General features: G+C 48.6%; 1 protein-coding gene across 1 annotated transcript; it reads left to right on the top strand.

Moving 5' to 3' along the window:
- Positions 1-1,658: 1,658 nt before the first annotated feature.
- On the top strand, positions 1,659-3,391 carry LOC109786479 (probable UDP-glucosyl transferase 73B6). Its single transcript, XM_020345052.3, has one exon. It carries the CDS (start codon positions 1,710-1,712, stop codon positions 3,192-3,194), a length of 1,485 nt encoding a protein of 494 aa, XP_020200641.1. The 5' UTR covers positions 1,659-1,709; the 3' UTR covers positions 3,195-3,391.
- Positions 3,392-24,419: the final 21,028 nt, after the last annotated feature.

The following is a 24,419-nucleotide window of genomic DNA, read 5'->3' as shown; positions in this document are numbered from 1 at the left end:
ATCTCATTTACTACTACTGAACAATATCAACATGAACCTGAAAAATCAAAACAAAATGCTATGACGTATTTGTCCCCTCGTAAGCACGACGTATTTGTCCTAATTATCATACTCCTAATTATCAACATGAACCCGGCAGGACTAATTCCCTCGTAAGCACGACATATTTGTCCTAATTATCATACTCCTAATTATCACCTTTATTCAAACAAAATGCAATCTAGCCAAATAAGACAGATCCAAAAAGCCCATTCCTTGGGGCCTAGCTAGACCTAAAGCAACAAAAACAGCAACACTCCACCAACAGAGGAGCAGCAATCACACGCCCTACAAGGATCCAGACAAATAAGAAAAGGCATACATATATGCTCCAGCAATAACAAGCACTAGCACTTTCGGCATTTTCCAAAGACAAGAAAAAACAACAGAAGGCCCTCACTTCCCAGCCTGCATACCAGCACGCATGACAAACAGAATATAGCGAGCCTCAAAAACCACATGGCCATACCGACATACACCTAGCCCTAAAATAAGATTGAAAAGTATGTGGAAAAGAGGGGTTGACCTGCAGATGACCCAAAGATTCTGTGAACGAAGATGCAACCAGCTCGGATCAAAATATGCACATACAGGAGCGGACGAGGCTGGAGGGCAAACAAGGGAAAATCAGACACAAGCAGCAACCAGTGGCAAGAACAACGGATGCACAAACACATACCTGCAAATCAATGAGCACAACAGCAGATCCGACAAGAACCAGTCTCGGGGAGGACCAAGCGGAGGTGCAGGCGCAGCGTCGTCGTCCATGGTGACACCGTGCACTGGCGACCGTGGCGCTAGGGTTAGCCGTCTGCGGGCGGCGCGTCGGATCAACGTGGTGGGGAAGAGAGGGCCGAGCAGCGGCGCCAGTGGCAACCTCCGCTCCTCCTTGCGATGGGGACGATTGAGCTCGATGGGGGAGCAGCGGCGCCACCGGCCGCGGTGCCCCTTCGGGAGATGCTGGTTCAAGGCGGTGGGTGGCGATGTGGGCGGGAGGAGAGGAGGCGCGCGGGGGGGAAGGGGAACGAGCGAGAGGGAGGGAGAGGAGGCGGCTAGGTCTCCAACACAGAGCAACCGGCTTTTATACCACTTTACGCGAAATGACGAGAATGCCCTCGGCGGGGCAGCGTAATTACGCGCGGTGGCACGAGACGACGGTAACTAAATTTTATCTAACGGCTGACAACGATCTGGTAAATATCCGACGTCTCACGTGAGCCGCCCGAGATCCGACGGCTGAAATCGCATCAGGAAAACGATCGAACGGCCGAAATGCTCTAATCGCTGAGAACGCCCGTAGCTCCCTTCGGTTCTTATTTCTGGATACCAAGCTTTCCCAGGGCCTCCTCAAGCCGAGCTCTCAAGCACTCCAAGTCTCCATCTCGTACATTCACACAAAACCCGACAAATAATAATGCAGACGAGCATTCTCACGGCGCGGCGTGCGCCGCCCGCTTAGCGCTAGTACATGTATATGCATGCAGAGATGTCCAGTTGTCCACACCACACATGCACGCAGAACACCTGCGAAAGAAAAACTTGCACGCAGCACACCTGCGACCACGCGTCCATGCCGCGAGATGATAACGAACTCGGGAGATATTCATGGATCTGGGAGCGATCGTGAAATCTTGTCCACGCAGCGCAGTTCCTATTCCACCTCTTCTCCAATGGAGGCTGCTGCGGGTGTGAGCGCCGGCAGTGATGGCGGGAGGCGCCCGCTGCGGGTGTTCTTCCTGCCCTTCTTCGCGCGGGGGCACCTCATCCCGATGACCGACCTGGCGTGCCGCATGGCCGCGGCGCGGCCGGCGGAGGTGGAGGCCACGATGGTGGTGACGCCGGCCAACGCGACGCTGATCGCCACCACGGTCACGCGCGCCGTGGACGCGGGGCACGCGGTGCGCCTGCTCCGCTACCCGTTCCCGGACGTCGGCCTCGAGAGCGGGGTGGAGTGCCTCGGCACCGTCGCCCAACACGACGCCTGGCGGGTGTTCCGCGCCGTCGACCTTTCGCAGCCGATTCACGAGAAGCTGCTCCTGGAGCACCGCCCCGACGCCGTTGTCGCCGATGTGCCCTTCTGGTGGGTCACGGACATCGCCGCCAAGATCGGCGTCCCGCGCCTCACGTTCCACCCCGTCGGCATCTTCGCTCAACTCGCCATGAACAACCTCTACGCCATCCGCTCGGACATAATCCGGGACGGCGTTGCCGCCCCGTCAGTCATCGTGCCGGGGATGCCAGGGAAGGAGATCGCCATCCCGCCGTCGGAGCTCCCGGAGTTCCTCCTCCAGGACGCCGTTCTTTCTATGGAGTGGGACAACATCAAGGCGGCCCAGCTCGCCGGCTTCGGAGTGATCGTGAACACCTTCGCCGACCTCGAAAAACCGTACTGCGACGAGTACAGACGCGTCGACGCGCGCCGCGCCTACTTCGTCGGCCCCGTCAGCCTGCCGTTGGACTCCGCCGTGCACCGGGGCGGCGATGGCAACGTGGACTGTCTAGAGTGGCTATCGACCAAGCCGAGCCGATCGGTGGTGTACGCCTGCTTCGGGAGCTGGGCTTGCTTCTCAACGCGCCAGATCCGCGAGCTCGCGCTGGGGCTGGAGGCCTCGAACAAGCCATTCCTGTGGGTGGTCCGCTCCGAGGACTCCGACGGCCTGTGGGCGCCGGAGGGATGGGAGCAGCGCGTTGCCGACCGCGGCATGGTCGTCCGAGGGTGGGCACCGCAGCTGGCGGTGCTGGCCCACCCATCGGTGGGCGCGTTCCTGACGCACTGCGGGTGGAACTCGGTGCTGGAGGCTGCGTCGGCAGGCTTGCCGGTGCTGACGTGGCCGCTGGTGTTCGAGCAGTTCATCAACGAGCGGCTGGTCACCGAGGTGGCGACGTTCGGCGCGCGCTTGTGGGACGGCGGCAAGCGCAACGTGAGAGTGGAGGACGCGGACACCGTGCCAGCAGAGGCGATCGGTCGGGCGGTGGCCGGGTTCATGGAGGGCGGAGAGCGGTGGGAGAAGATGAGGGCAAGAGCATGGGAGCTGGCTGAGAGGGCGCGTGCCGCGGTCAGCGAGAATGGGTCGTCGTGGCGCGATTTACACCGCGTGATCGACGATCTGACTGAGGCTAATGCCTCGAGGGTTCACAGCAACGGGGACTCATAGCCTCACGCTCAGTGTAATTTAGTTTCATGATGAGGATTTGTTTTTGTTTTCTTTCACTAGGAAAAGTGCCTGTTGTAAGGGGAGAAAATTATATTAAAGGGAATAGGTGTTCCTAGTCCGAATTTGCTATTTTATATTAGATGTGAAATAGTTAACTCACATCCAAATCTACAACCATTAGATAGAACTTTTAGATTCGTGCTATTTCCTCAGGCCGATGCCGTCAACCCAGCTGGCTCGTGTTTTATCTTTTGTTGTGTTGTCAGCCACGGGCTTTGTGTCTTTTTTTATACTAGCAAAAGGACCCGTGTGTTGTAACGGGAAAAAAATATAGCATACACTTATGTTCAATTCTTCTTTGCCGGGTCTATCATTTACCATGTTATACCCACACCTTACCGTTTGTTCTATTTATTTTCAAAGAGGCTTGTTGATTGTCTATTTGGTCACATATATAAATTGATGGGGTCCTATGTAAATTAGCCAGATGGTGCTATTAATTAATATGCAAATCTCCTTTTTGGCAGAACTGAAAGATGACCCAATGCCCCAATAGGGACAATCAAATGACGTGGTCCACAACAAAGGCAGACGAAACCAAAAATATTACCTTACTTTATTAGTAGGTAATAATAATAATAATGATGATGATGATGATGATGATAACAATAATAATAAAATAATAGCACAAATGCCCGTGTGTTGCAATGGGAATAAAAGCGAGGAGTTAGTTTCAGACACACCAGAGTCCAATTCTGACTCCTCGTGCTACCGTCAAGAATCAGGGTTCTTCCTTTGCGGTTATCTTTTCACTCTCGGAAGCACACTATCTTGTTCCGCTTCGCCATATACCCAGTCACGTGGAGGTACTGGGTATATACGTGGTCTAAGCATGTCTCTCCGGTTACGATGATTAGAGCAGCAGGCTCGAAATTGTCAAGACCATGGAAATTAGAAATTTAAAACTTGATTGTCGTTACATGTGCTCCGGTGTAATAAAATCATAAATTACGAGACTGAGTTTTTGGCTCAGGCACCACTGTGAGAATGATTGACAATACGAGCATCACCAGCCTGAAGAAAGTTGTTGCTGTTATGACGGGCATGGCCAAGAGGATATATGATGCGCAATGACACCCGACAACAACATTTCTCATGGTTTCGGTTTTTTTTTCCTGAACCAGTGCTATATTTGATTATTTGGCACAAAAAATGTAATTCTTTCACTCCAACTACGACCAACATGGCTCGTCATTCATCCAAAAGATGTCCCTTATGATTTTTTTTTCAGAAAAAAATTAGTGCATTATCTCCTTGCTGTCGTCTAACTGAAGGAAACTGAATGTGAAAATTTAAGTGTATATAGACTGACCCACTCAGAGTGTATACAAAATATTTTTATCCAAGTCGTCAATGCCACACCGTACCTCCAATGTCCATCTGCATCTACACGGTATGTCTAATCTTAAGCAAGAATGTGAACTGAAGAAGAAACTACCAACCAAACTGAGATAACAACATGTAGCCAAACCTGTATAGGTGCTTCATTCGAGAGGAGGCTTGTTGAGGTCGCATGTGTTGGAAATATGAGCAATTTACCATATGATTTTATTAACGGAAATACTAGATAAAGCATGACTAAAATAGCAGAGATAAAGCAAGTCATGCAATCTGACGGAGAGAAGGTAAATAACATCTGCAAATATGAACTAGAACCGAACATATCTAGAGCAGACAGTAGAGCAAGTTGCATATATGAAGTAGAACTTAACATATCTAGGGCAAACACTAGAACAAGGAACTGTGGCAGGACCTCTAAAAGAAAGAGCAAGAAAACGTACGGGACAACAGTAGCAGTAGTAGCACTGAATTTGGGGTCGGTGTCCTCGCCAGCCATGTCGTCAAGGAGGTTGTCGACGTCGGGGAAGTAGTCGTCGGAGTCCGAGGCGTCCGTGACGAAGAAGTCAGTAGTCGCGCGAAGCGCTCCCCAAAAACCTTATCACCCTTCTCCCGTACAGGACTCAAAGAGGTGCGGTTTCGGAGGCCTACTGTCCCGACTCGCGGTGCACGCCGCAAGCCGGGAGAGGAAGACAACAGTAGCTCAGAGATTGGAACCGGTGGCGAGAGGAGGAAGAAGTTCTGGTGTGTATCTCTGGAGAGGAGCGACCTCCCTTTTATAGGCACTGGAGAGAGAGGCGAGAGGGCAGTGTCGGAAGGTGAAACGAAAAGACGAAGACGAAGCGAACAGCCAGCAGCCGAAAAGTTGCACCGTTTGCATTCAGTCTCCACTATCGAAAAATCTTTTCAGCTTTCGTGTGACCTTTCATATACCAGTCGTGCGTAGTAAAAATTTAGACATCGGCTCGACTCATTCCTGCAACCTGCGTCGCGTCGTGACGAGGCGTGGTGAGGCGGGCGGCGGAGGAGGAGCGCACGTGAATGTCCCTCTTGTTCTCATGCTCATACATGTGGGAAAACATCCTCCCTTGTAAGGAGGTCCAACTCCCACCAAACTAGCAATATGGAACTAAACTTTAGTTCCACCTCTTGCCTTGCACGAATGGGCTGCGTGGGCCTCTAGGATTTATTAGGAATTTCTGAAACTGCTATTGGGCTGGCCCAAAATAGACAAAATTCCAGCAATCCCCCACCAGATCCCAGAGGCACACAAAATTTGCCTTTGGTTCCAAAACACTGTTTTATATGCCGGTATTGCAGTGGAGACTGTTAAGTTGAACTTCCACCTAGAACTCTATGCTACACTAGTAAGCAACTTGAACAGTGGATTGGGCCTTGAACTGCAAGTTTTCTGCGAATCTAGCTTCACACAAAGCCTTGACCGATACTAGGCTACCATGGGTCTTCCCCGCGGTTGGAGCTTATGCGTCATACTCCGAGACCTTTCATGAGTTTACTAGAGAGCACCCTACTTTCATAGATTGCGACGTTTAACAATTAGACTCATATAGGTGTGTTCTTCAAAAGATGTTCTGCAGGGCAACATCTCTGCTTCAACGAGCCACTTAGAACACATTAGGATATACATCAACCTGCCATGCAGATTAGGAGAGTATTGCATCTTCATGGAGTGGTATTGTTAATAGTAAGGATACTCTCCTCTCAGTTGACCAACAGCTTGTCTCCACATCTAATTCACGGGATCTCCGATCACATAGACTAGGTTACCACTGTGAACAACTCATATTGTGGGTCTCATACCCATCTCCTTTGATGCATTATCTACCACATTACATGATAGACCCTCAGTAAAAGGATCTGCCAGATTTTTAGATGTTTGGATATAATCCAATGCAATAACTCCGGAGTTTTTCATTTTTCTGACAGACTTCAACCTTCTCTAAACGTGTCTTGATGACTTCATGTTATCCTTTGAGCTGCTCACTTTCGTGATTACAGTTTGATTGTCGCAGTTCATAAGGATACCCAGTACAGGTTTCTCAACTACCGGCAACTCATTCAAGAGCCGACGAAGCCAATCTGCTTCGACCGTAGCTGTATCTAGTGCTGTGAGTTCTGCATCCATTGTTGACCTCGTTAAGATGGTCTGCTTGCAAGACTTCCAAGAAACAACGCCACCTCCATGAGTGAATACATATCCGCTCGTGGCCTTTATCTCATCAGCATCTGAGATCCAGTTTGAGTCACTATACCCTTCCAGTACCTTTGGGTACCCAGTGTAGTGAATTCCATAATTCGCAGTGCCTTTCAAGTAACGCATAACTCTCTCTAGAGCTTTCCAATGCACATCTCTAGGTTTTGAGACAAACTAGCTCAGTTTGCTAACAGCAAAAAAGATGTCAGGTCTTGTACCACTGGCTAAATACGTAAGCGAGTCAATAATCTGAGAATACTTCAATTGATCTTTAGCAATTCTTCGATTCTTTCGAAGCAGCACGCTAGCATCGTATGGTGTTGGAGATGGCTTGCAGTCACTGTAGCCAAAGCGATTCAAGATCTTTTCCACATAGTGAGATTGAAGCAATGTAATCACACCATCATCGTCTCTCAACAACTTGATGTTCAGAATGACATCAGCCACTCCTAAATCCTTCATCTCAAAACAACGAGATAGGAAATCCTTGACCTCCTTAATAACATTCAGATTTGTTCCGAAAAACAGTATGTCATCAACATACAAGCAAAGGATAACTCCCTTGCCCCCACCATGACGATAGTACACACATTTATCAGCTTCGTTTATAACAAAGCCTGCAGCTGTTAAAGTTCTTTCAAACTTCTCATGCCACTGTTTGGGTGCTTGCTTGAGTCCATACAAAGACTTTAGCAACTTGCACACTTTTCCTTCCTGACCATCTACTACAAACCCATCTGGTTGTTCCATATAAATTTCCTCTTCCAACTCTCCATTTAGGAAAGCAGTCTTAACATCCATTTGATGAACGAGAAGACCATGTGAGGCAGCTAGTGAAAGTAGTACGCAAATAGTGTTCAGTCGAGCCACAGGTGAGTAAGTATCAAAGAAGTCTTCACCTTCCTTTTGGGTATAACCCTTGGCCACGAGCCGTGCCTAGTACTTCTCGATAGTACCATCAGGCCTAAGCTTCTTCTTGAATACCCATTTGCATCCTATAGGTTTACACCCATAAGGACGATCAGTTATCTCTCAAGTTTCATTTGCCAAGATGGAATCCATCTCACTACGGACCGCTTCCTTCCAGTAGTCAGCATCTTCAGATGCATAGACCTCTGAAATAGAACTGGGAGTGTCATCTATTAGATAGACAAGAAAATAATCACCAAAGGACTTTGCAGTCCTCTGTCTCTTGCTCCTAGTAGGAAATTCATTGTTCTCCTCCACAGGATTTTCAAAGTGTTCCATCGAAATAGCAGGTTCAGTAATTTTAACTGGTTCCTGATTCGATGAACTAGGCATCTCCTGATTAGATGAGGTAGCCATATCCTTCATGGGAAAGATATCTTCAAAGAAAGTTGCATCATTCGAATCCATGATCGTACCGACATGCATGTCAGGTACCTCAGATTTTACAACCAAGAATCTATAGCCAATACTATGAAAGGCATATCCTAGGAAAACACAATCCATAGTTTTGGTTCCAAGTTTACGCTTCATTGGAATTGGCATATTGACTTTCGCCAAACAACCCCAAGTTCGTAGGTATGAGAGTTTTAACCTTTTCTTCTCTCATTCCTCGAATGGAGTTATCTCTTTGTTCTTTGTGGGAACTCGGTTTACGACATGACATGCAGTCAATATCGCCTCCCCCACCATGCCTTGGAGAGACCCGATGTGTCTAACATGGCGTTAACCAAATCAGTTAGCGTATCGGCCACTGTCGGGGATATACCCCGCGGTATGACCCGGCCGGATATATGACCCGGCTGGGACTTGGCGTTTCATTGGTAACCCGCCGAAGGATTGGCGACTCACGAGTCTGGCGGCTTACTGGTCTGACGACTCACGAGCCCGGAGACTCACTGATGGCCTCGACGGCAGGTCAGATAGAAGACTAGGCCCAAGGCCCAGAAGGCCGGCTCATGTTATGGTGGGCCGGCTTAAGAGGAAAGGCATAAGGAATATTTTCCTACAAAGGAAGCAAGACTAGGACTCCACTTGTAATAGAGTAATCCTAATCCTACTAGGACTAGTCATGTAACCCGCCCCTTCAACTTATATAAGGAGGGGCAGGGCACCCCAAGAGGGACAGAAAAATAATCGCTAAGGCTAGACACAATTAGGAGAGCCGGCTTATGTTGCGACTCCCTCATGAGCATAATGAGACCTAGACACAAACAGCATGTAGGGCTATTACCGGATGATGTTTCCCAGGGCCAGAAGCTATCTAAACCCTTATCTTGTGTGATGATCCGCCTCGCGTCTCTCATCCCGATCAACCCCTCTCAAGCTAGCACATAGATGCGTTGGCCTCACGACTAAGTCCTCACACTAGGACATCTGCCGTGACAATTCCACGACAGTTGGCGCCCACCATGGGGCCGCGCACGGTGATGTTGAGTTCTTGGAGGGATCACTTCCAGGGATCGAGAAGCTCGCGAGTATCTGGATCAGGAAGAGTTCGCACGGAAGAATTCATATTAAACTCTGAGCTTATCAAGTTGAAATTGCTAGACAACCCGGCAAAGAAAGCCTCGTGGAACATGTCTCGAGGTTAACCCGATGGAGAAGCTAGGGTTTTGTCGCCGCTGCACGCGTCTGTGGCGATCGGTCAATGGATCGATGACTGCTGCTGGTACAGATCAACTATCGCTGATGGTATTTGTCTGGTTAAAGAAAACAAAAAAAGGAGGGAGACAGCCCACGACCCGAAAGCGGTTTCCGCCATCGAGCCGCTGTCGCTCCACCGTTATCTGCCCCCGCGGCGCTGAGCCGCCGCCCGGCCCTCACGGTCGCCGCCGCTGACTCGCCGTGTTTCGCCCCTCTACGGCAGACTCGTGAGCCGCCAGCCGCCTCACCAGCACCGGTCCGTCGGATGGCCCGCGAGCCGCTGTCGTCCGAGGTTCTGCTCCGAGTCGTTTTCATTGTCATGGCCTTAAGCTATCTCCGTTTTCAACTCCAAGCCGGTCTCTGCCTCCAGATGGCCGCCTTACCGCTGCGGGAGCATCTAGCGCTTAGCGGCACCACGTTGAGTGGTCTCCGCCTGCAAGCCACTGCTACACTCAACCCGTTCCTGCCGAGGCCACGCCTTCGCCCGCAGTGCTCTGCCTCGGCTGCTGCGGCCTCGCCTCGCGGGCGCCTCTCTGCCGCGCTAAACCGGCCAGGGTTCCACCCGTGTTTCCTCTCGTCGCCCTCAGAGGGCCGCCCCGCGCCTCCGGCTTGCGTTCGTCGGGCCACCGCCCGTGAGCCGCCGCCTTCGTCCACCTTGGAGCTGCTGGCCCCGAGCCGCCGCTTCCACCGGCTTCTGCTAAACCCGCCGCACGCTGAGTCGACGGACGCCGCCGATCGCTTCCGTGCCAAGCCAGCATCGCCTCGACCTCGAGCGCCTGCGCCACCACTGGTCCTCCCGCGCCAAAGCCGCCTCCGTCGAGCTCTGCCTCCTGCTCTCCGTTTTGAGCCGCCCGCGACACGCCTAGATCCGTCGCTGTTTCCGCGGCCTCGCCGCCGCCGCCTGCTTCCAGCGTCGAGTCGCCCCGGTGCAAGCCGCCACGCATATACTCCATCTGCTTGCGCCCCCTTGCTGCCGCTACGGTCACAGCCGGCGCCTGGCAGCCTCCGAGCGTCTGCCATTCCAAGTCGCCGCCTGCAACTTTGTTGAGCCGCCTCATTGCGAGTAGCACCGCCTCCACCAAGGCCCTGCCTGCAAGTTGTTTTTTCCGAGCCGCTACTGCAAGCACGCTATGCTGCCTTCGTTGGTTGGGTCAGAGGCCTATTCTCCGAACATTTTTTCACAAATTGCTTTCTAAAGCTTCCTGCTGAAACGTTAAAAGTCAACAAGTCAGTGGCAAGCCATAAAGTGTTTGTCTGGTCACTAAATGGAGGAGGGAACAAGCCGATCAGAGAAGATGATGCTCGTGTTTGGAAGCACGGATCTCAAGGGGCATCCAAAGTTAACATCCATACCCCTGGAGCTAGCCCTTGAAACACAGATTTTTTATCACTGCATATATTGCTGCCGCCTTACGGAGAGCAGATTTCAGTGCTCGGTTGTGACGCAGAGTTTCCAAACACACGAGGGCGTACATTCAGAAGAATATTTCACGGGTTTTCAACCAGAGGATAATGAAGCAGTGCATGCACGCATGATGATTCCCAGTGGGCAAGTACTACTATTATGTTTACAGCAGGCCGGTGGCAGTCAAAGTGCTGTATTAAATACCAAAGACCAGAGGCAAAGTACACTGATCAACTGATGGCCGAAGAAGTTCACCGTGATGGACAAATACAACGCTCGTTTCCTGAGGAAGATTACGCCAAGCCAATTTCAGAATATAATTCTACATGGTCGTGATTCACGTGATGTGAACGTACAATACAAACTTCCACATTTATACTGCTGGGGTGCTGTTTGCACATATAAAAATTCAGTCAAATTGGAACCTAGTCTGCCAAGGAGGGACCAACCACGGATGCGTCGCTTTGAGCCCTACTTGGGGCTGTATTGAATCGCCAAGTCGTTTATCCACTATCAGCATCCGGATTCATCCGATAAAAATACCAGGTGCTATTTTTCTATCTATTTTTAAGTACATATTAATTTATCCGAGAACAATTGCTCTGGCTCGCGATGTTTACTATGCAGGACAATTATTCACTGCAAGAATGGTCGTTATGTCACGAATATAAAGCTCGCGCTAATATTATCAAGCGCGCATCCAACCATACCGCATTATTCAACAAATGTGTGTGCAAGTCGCCGCCTCTGTGGCTCAGTCTACAACAACAACAACAACAACACCGCGGCCGGTTCACCCATCTGCGCCAGATTACAACACCGCAGACAACTCACCTGTCCGCCCCCGCGGCCGATTCTCCCGCCCGCGCCGGCTTACAACGCCGCGGCCGACTCATCTGTCTGTGCCGCCTCTGATGCTACGGTTGTCTTTACCGCCTGTTTCTCGCGGTCGAGTCTACATCAACTTATAAGGGATCATTTATAACCTACCGAGCTTCAACATATTCCAGCGTTCCGCTGTTCAACTATATGCCGGTTTACATCACGGTCAAGTATGGAGAATCTCAAGCCAACTCCTCGAGTCGTCTTAAGACTTGGGGGCTACAATGACATGACTCGGCAGAATTGGCCGGTTTCAGTGAATTCAAGAACTCTGGGTCATTGAAGGGAAAAATAACCCGATCCCGGAGGCTACTGCCCTATTGGTGAAAATTTAAAGGCCATCAGAAAAAATTCCGGCTTAAAAAGAAGGATTCCGGTTCAAGGGAAATCTGTCTCCCACAAAGCTCTGAAGCTCTCAGTATCCGGTTTAAAATTCCGGCTCAAGAAGAATTATCTCTTGCAAAGTTCGAGTTCTCAGAAAAAATTAAAGGTTGCAAAGAGAACTCGTTACCATGATGCACTGTTCAAACATGGGTATCCGATCCGGCTTACACGCCTTATTACAAATCACTTGGAGGCTTGATGCCAGAGTTACAGGGACCAAAGAGAGTTTGATGCACAACACAGCTCAAACATAGGTACCCGTTGAGCACAGCTCAGAAATATGTCACTTGGGGGCTTCCTGTTCAAACATAGGTGTATTCACCAAAGAGGACATAGCGTTACTACCCTCTTGACGGGGTTATCTTGTTCAAACATAGGTGTATTCACCAAAGAGGACGTAACCCTTCCGGGTCATCCTACCTGTATACCAGCTGCTTCTTCATCAGGTAATCCTGATTGACCCGCCGAACTCTTAACAATCAATCTTTTACGGTGTATTCACCAAAGATCCTGAGCTTGTTAAGGTTAAAATGCCAGTTTGTCATGTGAGAGCACGGCTTACAGATAGTCAGGATAGATCCAGGCTCATAAGCCGCCTTCCTTGAAACTTGGATAAATCGGCCAGTGATGCACGATGCTACTCCGACCCCGCGTACTCCTGATAAGTCTATCTTTAAATAAGACCTGAACTTATCTGGGTTCAAATGTTGATTGGGTCATGTGAGAGCCGGCTCACGGAAAGCGCGTACCTTCCAGTGGCCATCAGGCTAGTTTCATTGAAGAAGAAACTTTGGCTTGGCGGCCTGCAAAAGCCTCGAATTTTTTGATTTCTTATATAATCTCTTTTTTCTTGCCATATGGTTTTTGCAAGTCGGGCCAAGCAGCCCTGATTATGTCTCATATTTGGGATATTACTCCCTACCCTGGTTATGGACTTCTATGGTCACCAGCAGACTTATACTGGGCATCATGACCCGCCCTGCGGTAAACCGCCAGGGCACTTATGATCTGTTTGTGTGCAGGAACTGGTTTTCAAACCGGGCTATATTATTCAAATCTTTAATAGCCAACATGGCTAGATTTTTATTATGGTTATCAATAACCAATATTATGGTTGAGGTTTTCAAGGTCGCTTCAGCGCAATGGCTATTATTTTATCAATGGGTATAATTTATTCTACAATGGAAGGAATAGTCCCGAGTCACTGCAGGCTTACGACCCGGCACTTGGGGGCTACATTATTCAGATTATGATTATATCAAATATGGAAGTCCCATGTCACTCCAAGCATGCACCATGACACTTGGGGGCTAATGCAAAGTCATTTTTACTGGCCTTATTGAAGGCCCGACTCATCACATCATAATGAGCCGGCCCTTGGGGGCTACCAATTGCTCCTGTCAAAAATTTAAGGTACACAAGCTTTAATCCATTATATTGAAAGGTTTATTGCTCAGTTGGTAGAGTACAAAGCTCTTAAGCTTGTGGACGTGGGTTCGAGCCCCATGGTGGGGGTTATGTCATATGAAGTTATTTTCAATGAAGTATATATATAAAGTCCCAGCTCAGTATTATCTTACTTAGCCGGCCCTTGGGGGCTACACGTTGCTGTTCAAATCTACATGATTATATCTACAAAGTCCCTGCTCATTATTGCATAATGACCCGGCCCTTGGGGGCTACACTGCTTGAAGTTTTTATGAGCATAAGGCAATTTCAAAGTCCCAGGTTGCTGCAAGCATGACAACCCGGCACTTGGGGGCTACGTATATGGAGTATTTAGTTTTTACTAGTGACTGAGATGAACAACATGGATTTCTTCATAGTGGTAGTATTTATATTGAAGCAAGTCTCAAATCATCACTTTGCTCTGCTCAAGACTTGGGGGCTACAGGTAATATGGATATAAGTTAGAAATATCTTCAAATTCTCCGTTTTGAGCAAACCAGATTGACCCGGTGTGTGCAACAATCATGACCCGGCGTCACCAATAATTATGACCCGACGTCGGCAACAATTATGACTCAGCATCATCTGTTTATAACCCGGAAATTTTGGTAATCATAAATTGGCAAGATCTGCATCTTCAAGCCGGCTGAAAATCAGATGAGCATTTCAAGACCAATATTTTTTAAGCATTGGGAGCTGAATCAAATGAATTATTCTTCCCAGTATTTCTATGAGAAACCAATGTCCGCAAATTGAGTATGAAGCTGGCTAATTGACCCGGATTTTCTAGAAGAAGGAAATGACAATTGGAATTAAGGATGATCAGGTGCTGGCTTACAAGAATTCTTAACCCGGAGCACAATCTGTCAATTTTGTTCTTGTGTTTTGTTTTACAAGATCAGTTTAACATGGAGCATTGTGTTTTGTTTTACAAGATCAGTTTAGCAAGATCAGTTAAATCCAAATTAAACTGGGGGCTAATGTCGGGGATATACCCCGCAGTATGACCCGGCCGGATATATGACCCGACTGGGACTTGGTGTTTCATTGGTAACCTGCCGAAGGATTGGCGACTCACGAGTCTGGCGCCTTACTGGTCTGACGACTCACGAGCCTGGCGACTCACTGATGGCCTCGACGGCGGGTCAGATAGAGGACTAGGCCCAAGGCCCAGAAGGCCGGCTCATGTTATGGTGGGCCGGCTTAAGAGGAAAGGCACAAGGAATATTCTCCTACAAAGGAAGCAAGACTAGGACTCCACTTGTAATAGAGTAATCCTAATCCTACTAGGACTAGTCATGTAATCCGCCCCTTCAAATTATATAAGGAGGGGCAGGGCACCCCAAGAGGGACAGAAAAATAATCGCTAAGGCTAGACACAATTAAGAGAGACGGCTTATGCGGCGACTCCCTCATGAGCATAATGAGACCTAGCCACAAACAACATGTAGGGCTATTACCGGATGATGTTTCCCGGGGCCCGAAGCTATCTAAACCCTTGTCTTGTGTGATGATCCGCCTCGCGTCTCTCATCCCGATCAACCCCTCTCAAGCTAGCACATAGATGCGTTGGCCTCACGACTAAGTCCTCACACTAGGACATCTGCCGTGACAATTCCACGACAGCCACCCCATTTGACTGAGGTGAATAGGGAGGCATCCTCTCATGGATTATACCATGTTCCGCACAAAATAAATCAAATTCATTTGAGAAATACTCTCCACCACGATCGGACCTAAGCCTCTTGATCTTAAAATAGTTCAAAGCCTCATCCTTAGATCTCAGAAGATACACATGGCAGTATCTAGTGGAGTCATCAATTAACGTCAGAAAATACTTCTTTCCACCTCTTATCAACACACCATTTATTTCACAAAGATCTGAATGTATGAGCTCTAGTGGTGCAAGATTTCTTGTTTTCGCAGTCATATGAGACTTACAAGGTTGCTTAGCTTGCACACACACTTGACACTTAGATCCCTTGATAGTGGTGAAACTAGGGATTAAGTTCAACTTCGCTAGTCGCGACATGCAACCAAAGTTAACATGACAGAGACGTGATGCCACACATTTGATTCACTATTGTTGCAAGCATGATTAACAACTTCATTGCAAATGTCTGACAACGATAAATGAAACTGGCCTCTTGACTCATAGCCTTTACCAACAAAGGTTCCATACTTGGATATTACAAATTTATTAGACTCAAAGACAAGCTTGTAGCCATCCCTACACAGAAGAGATCCGCTAACAAGATTTTTATTGACGGAGGGGACATAATGCACGTTCTTCAGCCGCACGATCTTCCCCGAAGTAAACTTCAGATTGACCATGCCAACACCATGAACAGAAGCACTTGAACCCTTGCCCATCAGCACGGTGGAAGTCCCTACGGTCTGATAAGTCAAAAACATGGAAATATCACCGCATACATGCACATTAGCACCCATGTCAATCAACCAATCAGGAGAATGACATACTGAAAGAATAGTGGGAAATATACCATACCCAACATCCTTCATGCCAGTGTCTCCAATGACAACATTAGTGGTCTTGCCGCCTTTTCCAAGATGACGCTTGTCATAGCGATTAGGGCAACTAGGAGCCCAGTGATCAGGATCTCCGCACACATGACAGACACATTTCTTCTTGTCATTCTTCTTCTTGAAGTTGGTGTGCTGTACAGCCTTGTTCTTCCCATCAAACTTTGCTTTACCATCAAACTTGCCCTTGTTCTTGAACTTGTGGGTCTGGAAGTTTTTCTTCTATACCAGATTGGCACTAGATCCTCCCTCAATACCTCGAGCACGTGTGTCCTTTGCTCTCACTTTTTCTTCCACATCAAGAGTACCAATGAGATCCGGAACAGAAAACTCCTGCCTCTTATGCTTCAGTAAGGTAGCAAAGTTCCTCCATAAAGGAGGAAGCTTAGTGATGATGCCTCCGGCAACAAACTTGTCTGGTAGCATACAATTGAAGTGCTCAAGTTCTCTAGCAAATGACTGTATCTCGTGAGCTTGCTCAACCACGGAGCGCTCTTCAGTCATCCTGTAGTCATAGAATTGTTCCATGATGTACAGCTCAGTGCCGACATCCGATACCCCAAACTTGGCCTCGAGTGCGTCCCACATATCTTTTCCATTGTCAATTGATGCATAAGCATCAACTATGTTCTCACCAAGAACACTGAAGAGAGCAGCCTTAAACAGAGTATCCATTTTCTGAAAAGCTTGTTCCTGTTGGGCATCATACTCCCCTTCAGGTTTGCCAAGGGTGGCGTCATAGCAACTCATGGTTTGAAACCATAAGACTGCTCTCACGCGCCACCTCTTATAGTGGATACCCTCAAACATAGGAGGTCTCATGGAAGCAGCAAAACCACTTGGTGTAAATTGCCTATAATAAGGTTTTTGGATTGTTGGAAATATGAGCAATTTACCATCGCCGGGATGAGGAAGACAACGGTAGCTCGGAGATTGGAACCGATGGCGAGAGGAGGAAGAAGTTCTGGTGTGTATCTCTGGAGAGGAGCGACCTCCCTTTTATAGGCACAGGAGAGAGAGGCGAGAGGGCAGCGTCGGAAGGTGAAACGAAAAGACGAAGACGAAGCGAACAGCCAGCAGCCGAAAAGTTGCACCATTCGCATTTAGTCTCCACTATCGAAAAATCTTTTCAGCTTCCGTGTGACCTTTCGTATACAAGTCGTGCGTGGCAAAAATTTAGACATCGGCTCGGCTCATTCCTGCAACCCGCGCCGCGCCGGGCGGCGGAGGAGGAGCGCGCGTGATTGTCCCTCTGGTTCTCATGCTCATACATGTGGGAAACATCCTCCCTTATAAGGAGATCCAACTCCCACCAAACTAGCAATATGGGACTAAACTTTAGTTCCACCTCTTGCCTTACACGAATGGGCTGCGTGGGCCTCTAGGATTTATTAGAAATTTCTGAAACTTCTATTGGGCTGGTCCAAAATAGACAAAATTCCAGCAGCATGTACTCTCCTTCACTCAGACAATATCACCGCTGCGTCCTCTCATCCCCTCCTCAAACTGCAAGGCTATCACACTCCGAGAAGCAGGTGGTCAGGGATCAGCGGAGAAACACGAAGCCTCGGCTGACGACCACCGAGCATGGCCCGGCCCATCTCGCTCTCGTGGCTGCCGTAGTGGCTCCCGGGCCTCTCCATGACCCGAGCTCGGCAGCCGGCGACTCAGCGGGGTACGGCGCAGCTATACTCGAAGGAGCAGATCTCCGTAGCGCTGACACGGTGGCCCGTTTGTGGCAGCACCGAAGGGAGATGGCCCACCTGGCTACCCAGCGAAATTGCGCCATAGCATCGCGCCTAGGAAGCTCCTAATGTTCTTCTGCACGGTGACGAAGATTTCTCAATCGGTGACCACACTTGTGCCACGCCCAAAGCCTTGTTCTACGAAATATGCACGTTTTGTTCCTTCGAGTTGCGCCACTTGAGATCATGACCAGGCTGCACCAAACTTTTCACTACAATTTGTTCATCTATTGGCAGCTTTAGGAGGAGCGTTTATCCATGACGTGCTTGATGGCGTTGCCATGCGCTTTCTGACCTAACCACATGTGGTTCTCTGATTCTGCATACTGCGAGACAGGGAGAAGCTGCACCTGACAACTCCGGAGGACACCACATCAAGACGTAGATGGTAATGGGAAGAACACCTTATTCTCTAAAGCACTTGCCGCACACTGTCATGTTGATTACTCGTAGTATAACTCCAGAAGAGAACTACTTGTATCACCGTGGACTCCCTTTTCTTGAACACAAGCGTGTGTACCTACTCACGAAAGCTCCTTAGTTGTTCAGGCGAGCACATGCCCGCAGCACTGCCACAATGGCATGGCTGAGCAGACCGCCAGCGAGTCCCTTTCCTTCATGACAAATGCAGGTGAAAAGTATTGCTACTTCGTCATGGAAACCACCATCGGAGTAGGCCAACACCATGGTCGCCCATGTGATGTGGTCCTTACGGGAATTTTGTCAAACAACTTGCAGGCGATCACCATGTCGTAGGCAAGCAGCAGCCTGTTGGATAGCGGCAATGGGACGCCAATGCAACACATCCGACAACGATTTGGGCATGAACGGCGGCGACCTCGGCATTCGTCGACGGAAGCCAATAGGAGGGAGCAGATGTCCTCGCCGGGCTTGATACGGAGCACATCCATCAGGCGGAGTACACCGTGAGCGCCCGAGGACGCTGTGGCCTTCACCTTCTGCCGCGTAGCGCCGGCCTTTCCGGCCTCTGACCTCGCCCCTCACGGACGTCCTCGACATCGACTGCCTCCATCCACCTCCGCCCTCTGCCCCGCGTGCTCCTCCACGCCTCCCTTGCCAAGCCGACGGATCCGACCTTCCGCTCGCTGGATCCGGTCCACCACGAGCCTCAAGCCACACTGCCGCCGCGCTCCTTCTCCGCCTCGCCGCCGCCAAGCCCCGCCGCCGCGCCTGCGTCGCTCATCTCCATGGATCCTTTTCTCTGGTATAGGTTTTCTTCTAGGGGTTCTGTTTGTGTCCGTGTTGTGCGTGGTGTAGAGGAGGCCAGCGAGGGCTGAGGTCCAGTACGGAATATCCTAACAGTCGAGGTTTCGCATAGGGGAAATGTTTGCAGCCGGCGGACCGGCCCAGTTTTCGGCCGGCCGCGCGCGCTACGTTGGATCCAACCCGACCCTGTGGCCGTGGAAGCACCTCGTAGGGTCTAACTTTATCTCTTCACACGTGAACCTCCATCATTTGTTTTACTCGGTCGTTTCTTCCCACATCGTCTTCGCCCCACACCCTCGTTTTCTCCCATAAAGCACTCGGGAGACAGATTCCTCTCAGCTGTCGTGCACCGACCACCGAGTCGCCCTGCTGATGGCCGCCGTCCAACCCCAGGCTGGGCCACTGATTTGCTACAACCGGAGTCATGGCTGCTGGAACCAGCCGCACCATCGTGCTACATGCGTCGAGCAGCAATGGCGGCGCTGCAACCACAGCCCTCGTGTTCCTGAACCCGGCTGCTGCGGGGATGCTGCATCCTCGGCCGCCGCACAGACCGACGCCCGCGACGGCTGCATGTAGAGGGCTGCAACGCCGAGCATTGGCACGCGACCGATGACGCGATGCTCGAACCACCGCATACAGTGTTGCAATCATTGACAAAAGAAGCTTCAAGCCTAGATCGAAAAAGTTTGAACCGCCAATAGGGGAAGCTTCAACCAGCACTGTCAAACTGAAAAAGTTGCAACCATTACGAAAAAGCTTCAACCTTAGATGAAAAAAGCTTCAACCGGAAGATATACAAAGTTTCAACCGGGCACTGCTCGAAGAAAAATTTGCAAACGTTCACAAAATAAGCTTCGATCGTATTTGAAAAAAGTTTCAATCAATAGGGGGGAAAGCTTCAACATGTGGTTCAACCGGCGTGAGAAAAGGTACAACCCGTGTGACAAAAAGCTTCAACCACGGGCGCCAACGATGTGAGTGGTACTGTAGGATCGGAAGTATGTCTAGAGGGGGGGTGATTAGACTACTTGATCAAATAAAAATCTAGCATTTTCCCAATTTTAAGTCTTGGCAGATTTTAACAACTTAGCACAAGTCAAGCAATCAACCTACACATGCAAGTCTAAGAGTATAGCAGCGGAATGTAAAGCATTGCACATGAAGGTAAAGGGAGGAGTTTGGAGGGAGCAAACGCAATGTAGACACGGAGATTTTTGGCGTGGTTCCGATAGGTGGTGCTATCGTACATCCACATTGATGGAGACTTCAACCCATGAAGGGTAACGGTTGCGCGAGTCCACGGAGGGCTCCACCCACGAAGGGTCCATGAAGAAGCAACCTTGTCTATCCCACCATGGCCATCGCCCACGAAGGACTTGCCTCACTAGGGTAGATCTTCATGAAGTAGGCGATCTCCTTGCCCGTACAAACTCCTTGGTTCAACACCACAATCTTGACGGAGGCTCCCAAGTGACACATAACCAATCTACGAGACACCACTCTCCAAAAGGTAATAGATGGTGTGTTGATGATGAACTCCTTACTCTTGTGCTTCAAATGACAGTCTCCCCAACACTCAACTCTCTCTCACACAGATTTGGATTTGGTGGAAAGATGGTTTGAGTGGAAAGCAACTTGGAGAAGGCTAGAGATCAAGATTTATGTGGTTGGAATGGAATATCTTGACCTCAACACATGAGTAGGTGGTTCTCTCTTAAAAAATGTATGCTGGAATTGTAGGCATGTTCTGATGGCTCTCTCCACGAATGAAGAATGGGCGGAGGGGTATATATAGCCTCCACACAAAATCTAACCATTACACACAATTCACCAAACTTGGTGAGACCGAATCAGAAAACTCGGTCAGACCGATTTAGTTCAAAATGTGAACGTTAGGCTTTTCGGTGGGACCGACATGTCAAGTCAGTGAGACCGATGTCATTAGGGTTAGGGAATAACGTAATCTCGGTGAGACCGATTACACGAACTCGGTGAGACCGACTATGGTAATAAGCTTACTAGAGAGTTGGTCAGGCAAACTCGATGGGACCGATTCGCTCATCTCGGTGAGAACGAAACGTTACGAAGGGGAAACATAGAGTTTGCATTGCGAACTCGGTGGGACCAATCGCTCATCTCGGTTGGACCGAAACGTTACAAAGGGAAACAGAGAGTTTGCAATCCCATCTCGGTGAGACTGAAGTGACTAGGGTTTGTGGCAGTGGCTATGTCAAGTGAACTCGGTGGCGCCGGATAGAATGTTTCGGTGGGGCCGAGTTTGACTTTTGGTTTGGGACATATGTGGATATGAGAAAGTGGTTGATGGTTTTTGGAGCATATCACTAAGCATTTTGAGCAAGCAAGCCATTAAGCAACACCTCATCCCCTTTTAATAGTATTGGCTTTTCCTATGGACTCAATATGATCTTGGATCACTAAAAGTTAAATGTAGAGTCCTGAGCTTTAGAGCTTGAGCCAATCTTTTGTCCTTAGCATTTTGAGGGGTCCACATTCCTAATCCATGCCATGCCAATCATTGAGCTTTCCTGAAATATTTATCTTGAAATAGCATTAGCTCAATGAGCTATATGTTGTTAATAATTACCAAAACCACCCAGGGATAGTTGCACTTTCAGTCTCCCCCTTTTTGGTAATTGATGACAACATATAGATCAAAGCTTCGACAAATGATAATAAGATTGAAATACATCGTCGCTTTGAGAAGTATGTGATAAGCAAGAGCTCCCCCTAAATTTGTGCATTATTTAAAATTTGCTTTTGAATGCAAATGCACAATCGATTAGGATCATGGGTTACTCTTCCATGTCACATACATCTTGGTGGAGCGCTCAAAATGATAGGAATTAAAACGTGCACTCATCATCAAGCAAAGTGAATGATCATATATGGGATATAAGAGATAATATCATCCAAGCAAGCATTAAAGTAGCATATGATCAAACACATGATCATACAAGTATCTCACACACAGACATAGAGTATCAAATAAGCACACAATAAAGTTCAACCAAATAGCAAGAGAGACAAAGGAGCAAAACACTCTCTCGACCCCTTTGGCAACAAGTTACCAAAAAGTTCAAAAATGCATAGTGCTATGCGTCTCTCAGGCTTGGTCTTCGGGAGGTGGTGTAGAGAGAACTCCAAGGACGAAGGCATTAGTTGATGTAGTTGGAGTTGGCGGAGTGGCTACTGGAGGTGGCACTGAAGCTGTAGCTGCTGGTGCAGATGATGTAGCTCTCGTATCTGGTACTGGCACTGCAGCTGACCTCTGACCTCTAGGCACTCGCCGAAAAGCATCTGTAGTACCTTGTCCTCTCTTCTCTTCTGCTTCCTCCTAGAGCTGCTCAACTGCTGTCTGAATCTCAGTGACCTTCAGATCGAGATCATAAAACTTGGTCTCTATGATCCTCTCCAAGCTCTCCTGATTCCCAGTCAGGGTGGCCAAGCCCTTCTCAATCCTCAATGTAGATTGAATCAGATAGGCTAGTTGATCTTGTTTGCTCTTCAGGAACACTTCACATGCCTCCTCAATACTAGGCATCTTTGCAGCTTTCTCTGCCTTTGCTTTAGCTCTCTTTTCTTGTGCTTGCACTGATGAAGGTTCATCCTCATTCATCACCACTGTGTTGTCTTCAAAATCTGGGTGCAGGGGTAAATGTTCCTTGTCCAACAAGTAAGTACCTGTGCCCATCTTTGAGTTGATGAGCACCTGAATATGTGGAGCATACCCACAAGATCTTTTCTGGTCAGCAGCTGTCCTCTTGATTGTCTCAACAATCAGACTCATGACCTTGAATTTCCGAGGGATATCAAATATTTGCAGCAAGTTGATGGAATGTCCTCTAATCATCTTGTGATCTCCAGATTTGGGTAACAGGGTATGCCTTAAGATGGTGTTGATAGTAGGTAGACCAGACAACAAATAGTGTACAGATCCAAACTTATGTGTCTCTAAAGCTTTATCAGGGATCTCTTTGTACATATTTGCCATTGAATTGTGGTCTTTCTTCTTCTTTGCATACACATCCAAATCATCCTCATGCTCTTCTGGGGCATTGAACAGCTTGGCCCATTCTTTAACACTTGATTTGTACCTTATACCTTCAGACATCCACACTATCCTTCCATCTGGATAAAAATGAGCAGTGGAGTAGAATTGCATTATCAGCTCATCATTCCATTTGGTGAGATTCTGTCCAACAAATTTGTCAACTCCACAAGCTTTGAAGCTTTCGTGTACACCTTGGAAGTGATCTTCATTCTCATCAATATATTCCCAATCAATCCACTTCATATCACAGACAATTGGCTTCTTGTCAAGCAGAATAGTCTCATAGAAATCTTGTTGTTCTTTGGTGTGGAATCTGTAGTCCAGAGCAGTTCTCCTCCTCACAACATATGGATCAGACTGTCTCCGCAATCTCAGTCCAGCATCTTTCCTGATGTGCATATCCTCAGCCACTGGGTGAGTGTCATTGTAGTCTGGAATCTTTGGTTTCAGTTTTCTTAGCACTTGGGCTTCAACATCTTTTTCTTCCATCTCAGGCACTAGGGCCTTGTTCTTCTCTTGAGCTGGAATGTTCCTAGTGCTTCTCTTGGGTTTAGTGGGCTTCTGAGCTTGAGCTATTGCTTTGGGAGCTGTTTTGGGCTTCGATGTTGCAGCCCCTGACTTGATAGCATCTCCCATAAGTTTCTGAGACTTGGGTGCTGGAGCAGCATCCTCTTCCTCTTCCTCTTCTTCTTCAGAAGAATGTTTTTCAAATTCAGCCATGGGGTCCACCTTCTTGCACCATCTTCCTCTTTTTCTGTCCTTCTTCTTCTTCTTCTCCTCACCAGCAACCTCTCCTCCAGTTGATTTGGAGGGTTCCTGAGTGGAGGCTCTGACCTTAGACATAGGAACTCTTTTTGCTGGTGCCTTCTTGTTCAGTCCTGGCTTGGTTGCAGCAGCTGTGCCATGCTCCTTCAAGACTTTCTTCTTTGAGCTCACTTCTTCTTCAGTAGCCACATAATCCTCATCCTCTGAATCTGAGGTTCTCTTCTTCCTTGATCTGGTGGCTGCTTTGGGAAAGTCACTTGGTGTGCTCCTGCTGCCCTCATCATAACTACTTGAGGGACTAGTGCCCTCACTCATATGCACTTGCTCTTCAGATTTGTTCTAGCTGTCACTCTGGTCAAACATCTTGGCAAAGCAAACTGACAGCAGACCCTGTGAATAGATATAGATGAGGTAGAGTAGATGAGCATCACAAAGTGCAGAGTTTTTGCAAAACAGATGAGTCAAAAACTTAGTTTTAGTTCTCCACCGAAAGCATTTCGGAGCTACCGATTTGTTAAACTCG

The sequence above is a fragment of the Aegilops tauschii genome, chromosome 5 (genome assembly GCF_002575655.3).
Source record: "Aegilops tauschii subsp. strangulata cultivar AL8/78 chromosome 5, Aet v6.0, whole genome shotgun sequence".
Classification (NCBI taxonomy): Eukaryota; Viridiplantae; Streptophyta; class Magnoliopsida; order Poales; family Poaceae; genus Aegilops; species Aegilops tauschii.
Note: the sequence above shows the minus strand (reverse complement) of the source record. Positions and strands in the feature narration are given on the sequence as shown.

Bases quoted from the DNA above. Each gene is read 5' to 3' on its own strand.
- LOC109786479 (XM_020345052.3), top strand. From the start codon at position 1,710: ATGGAGGCTGCTGCGGGTGTGAGCGCCGGCAGTGATGGCGGGAGGCGC.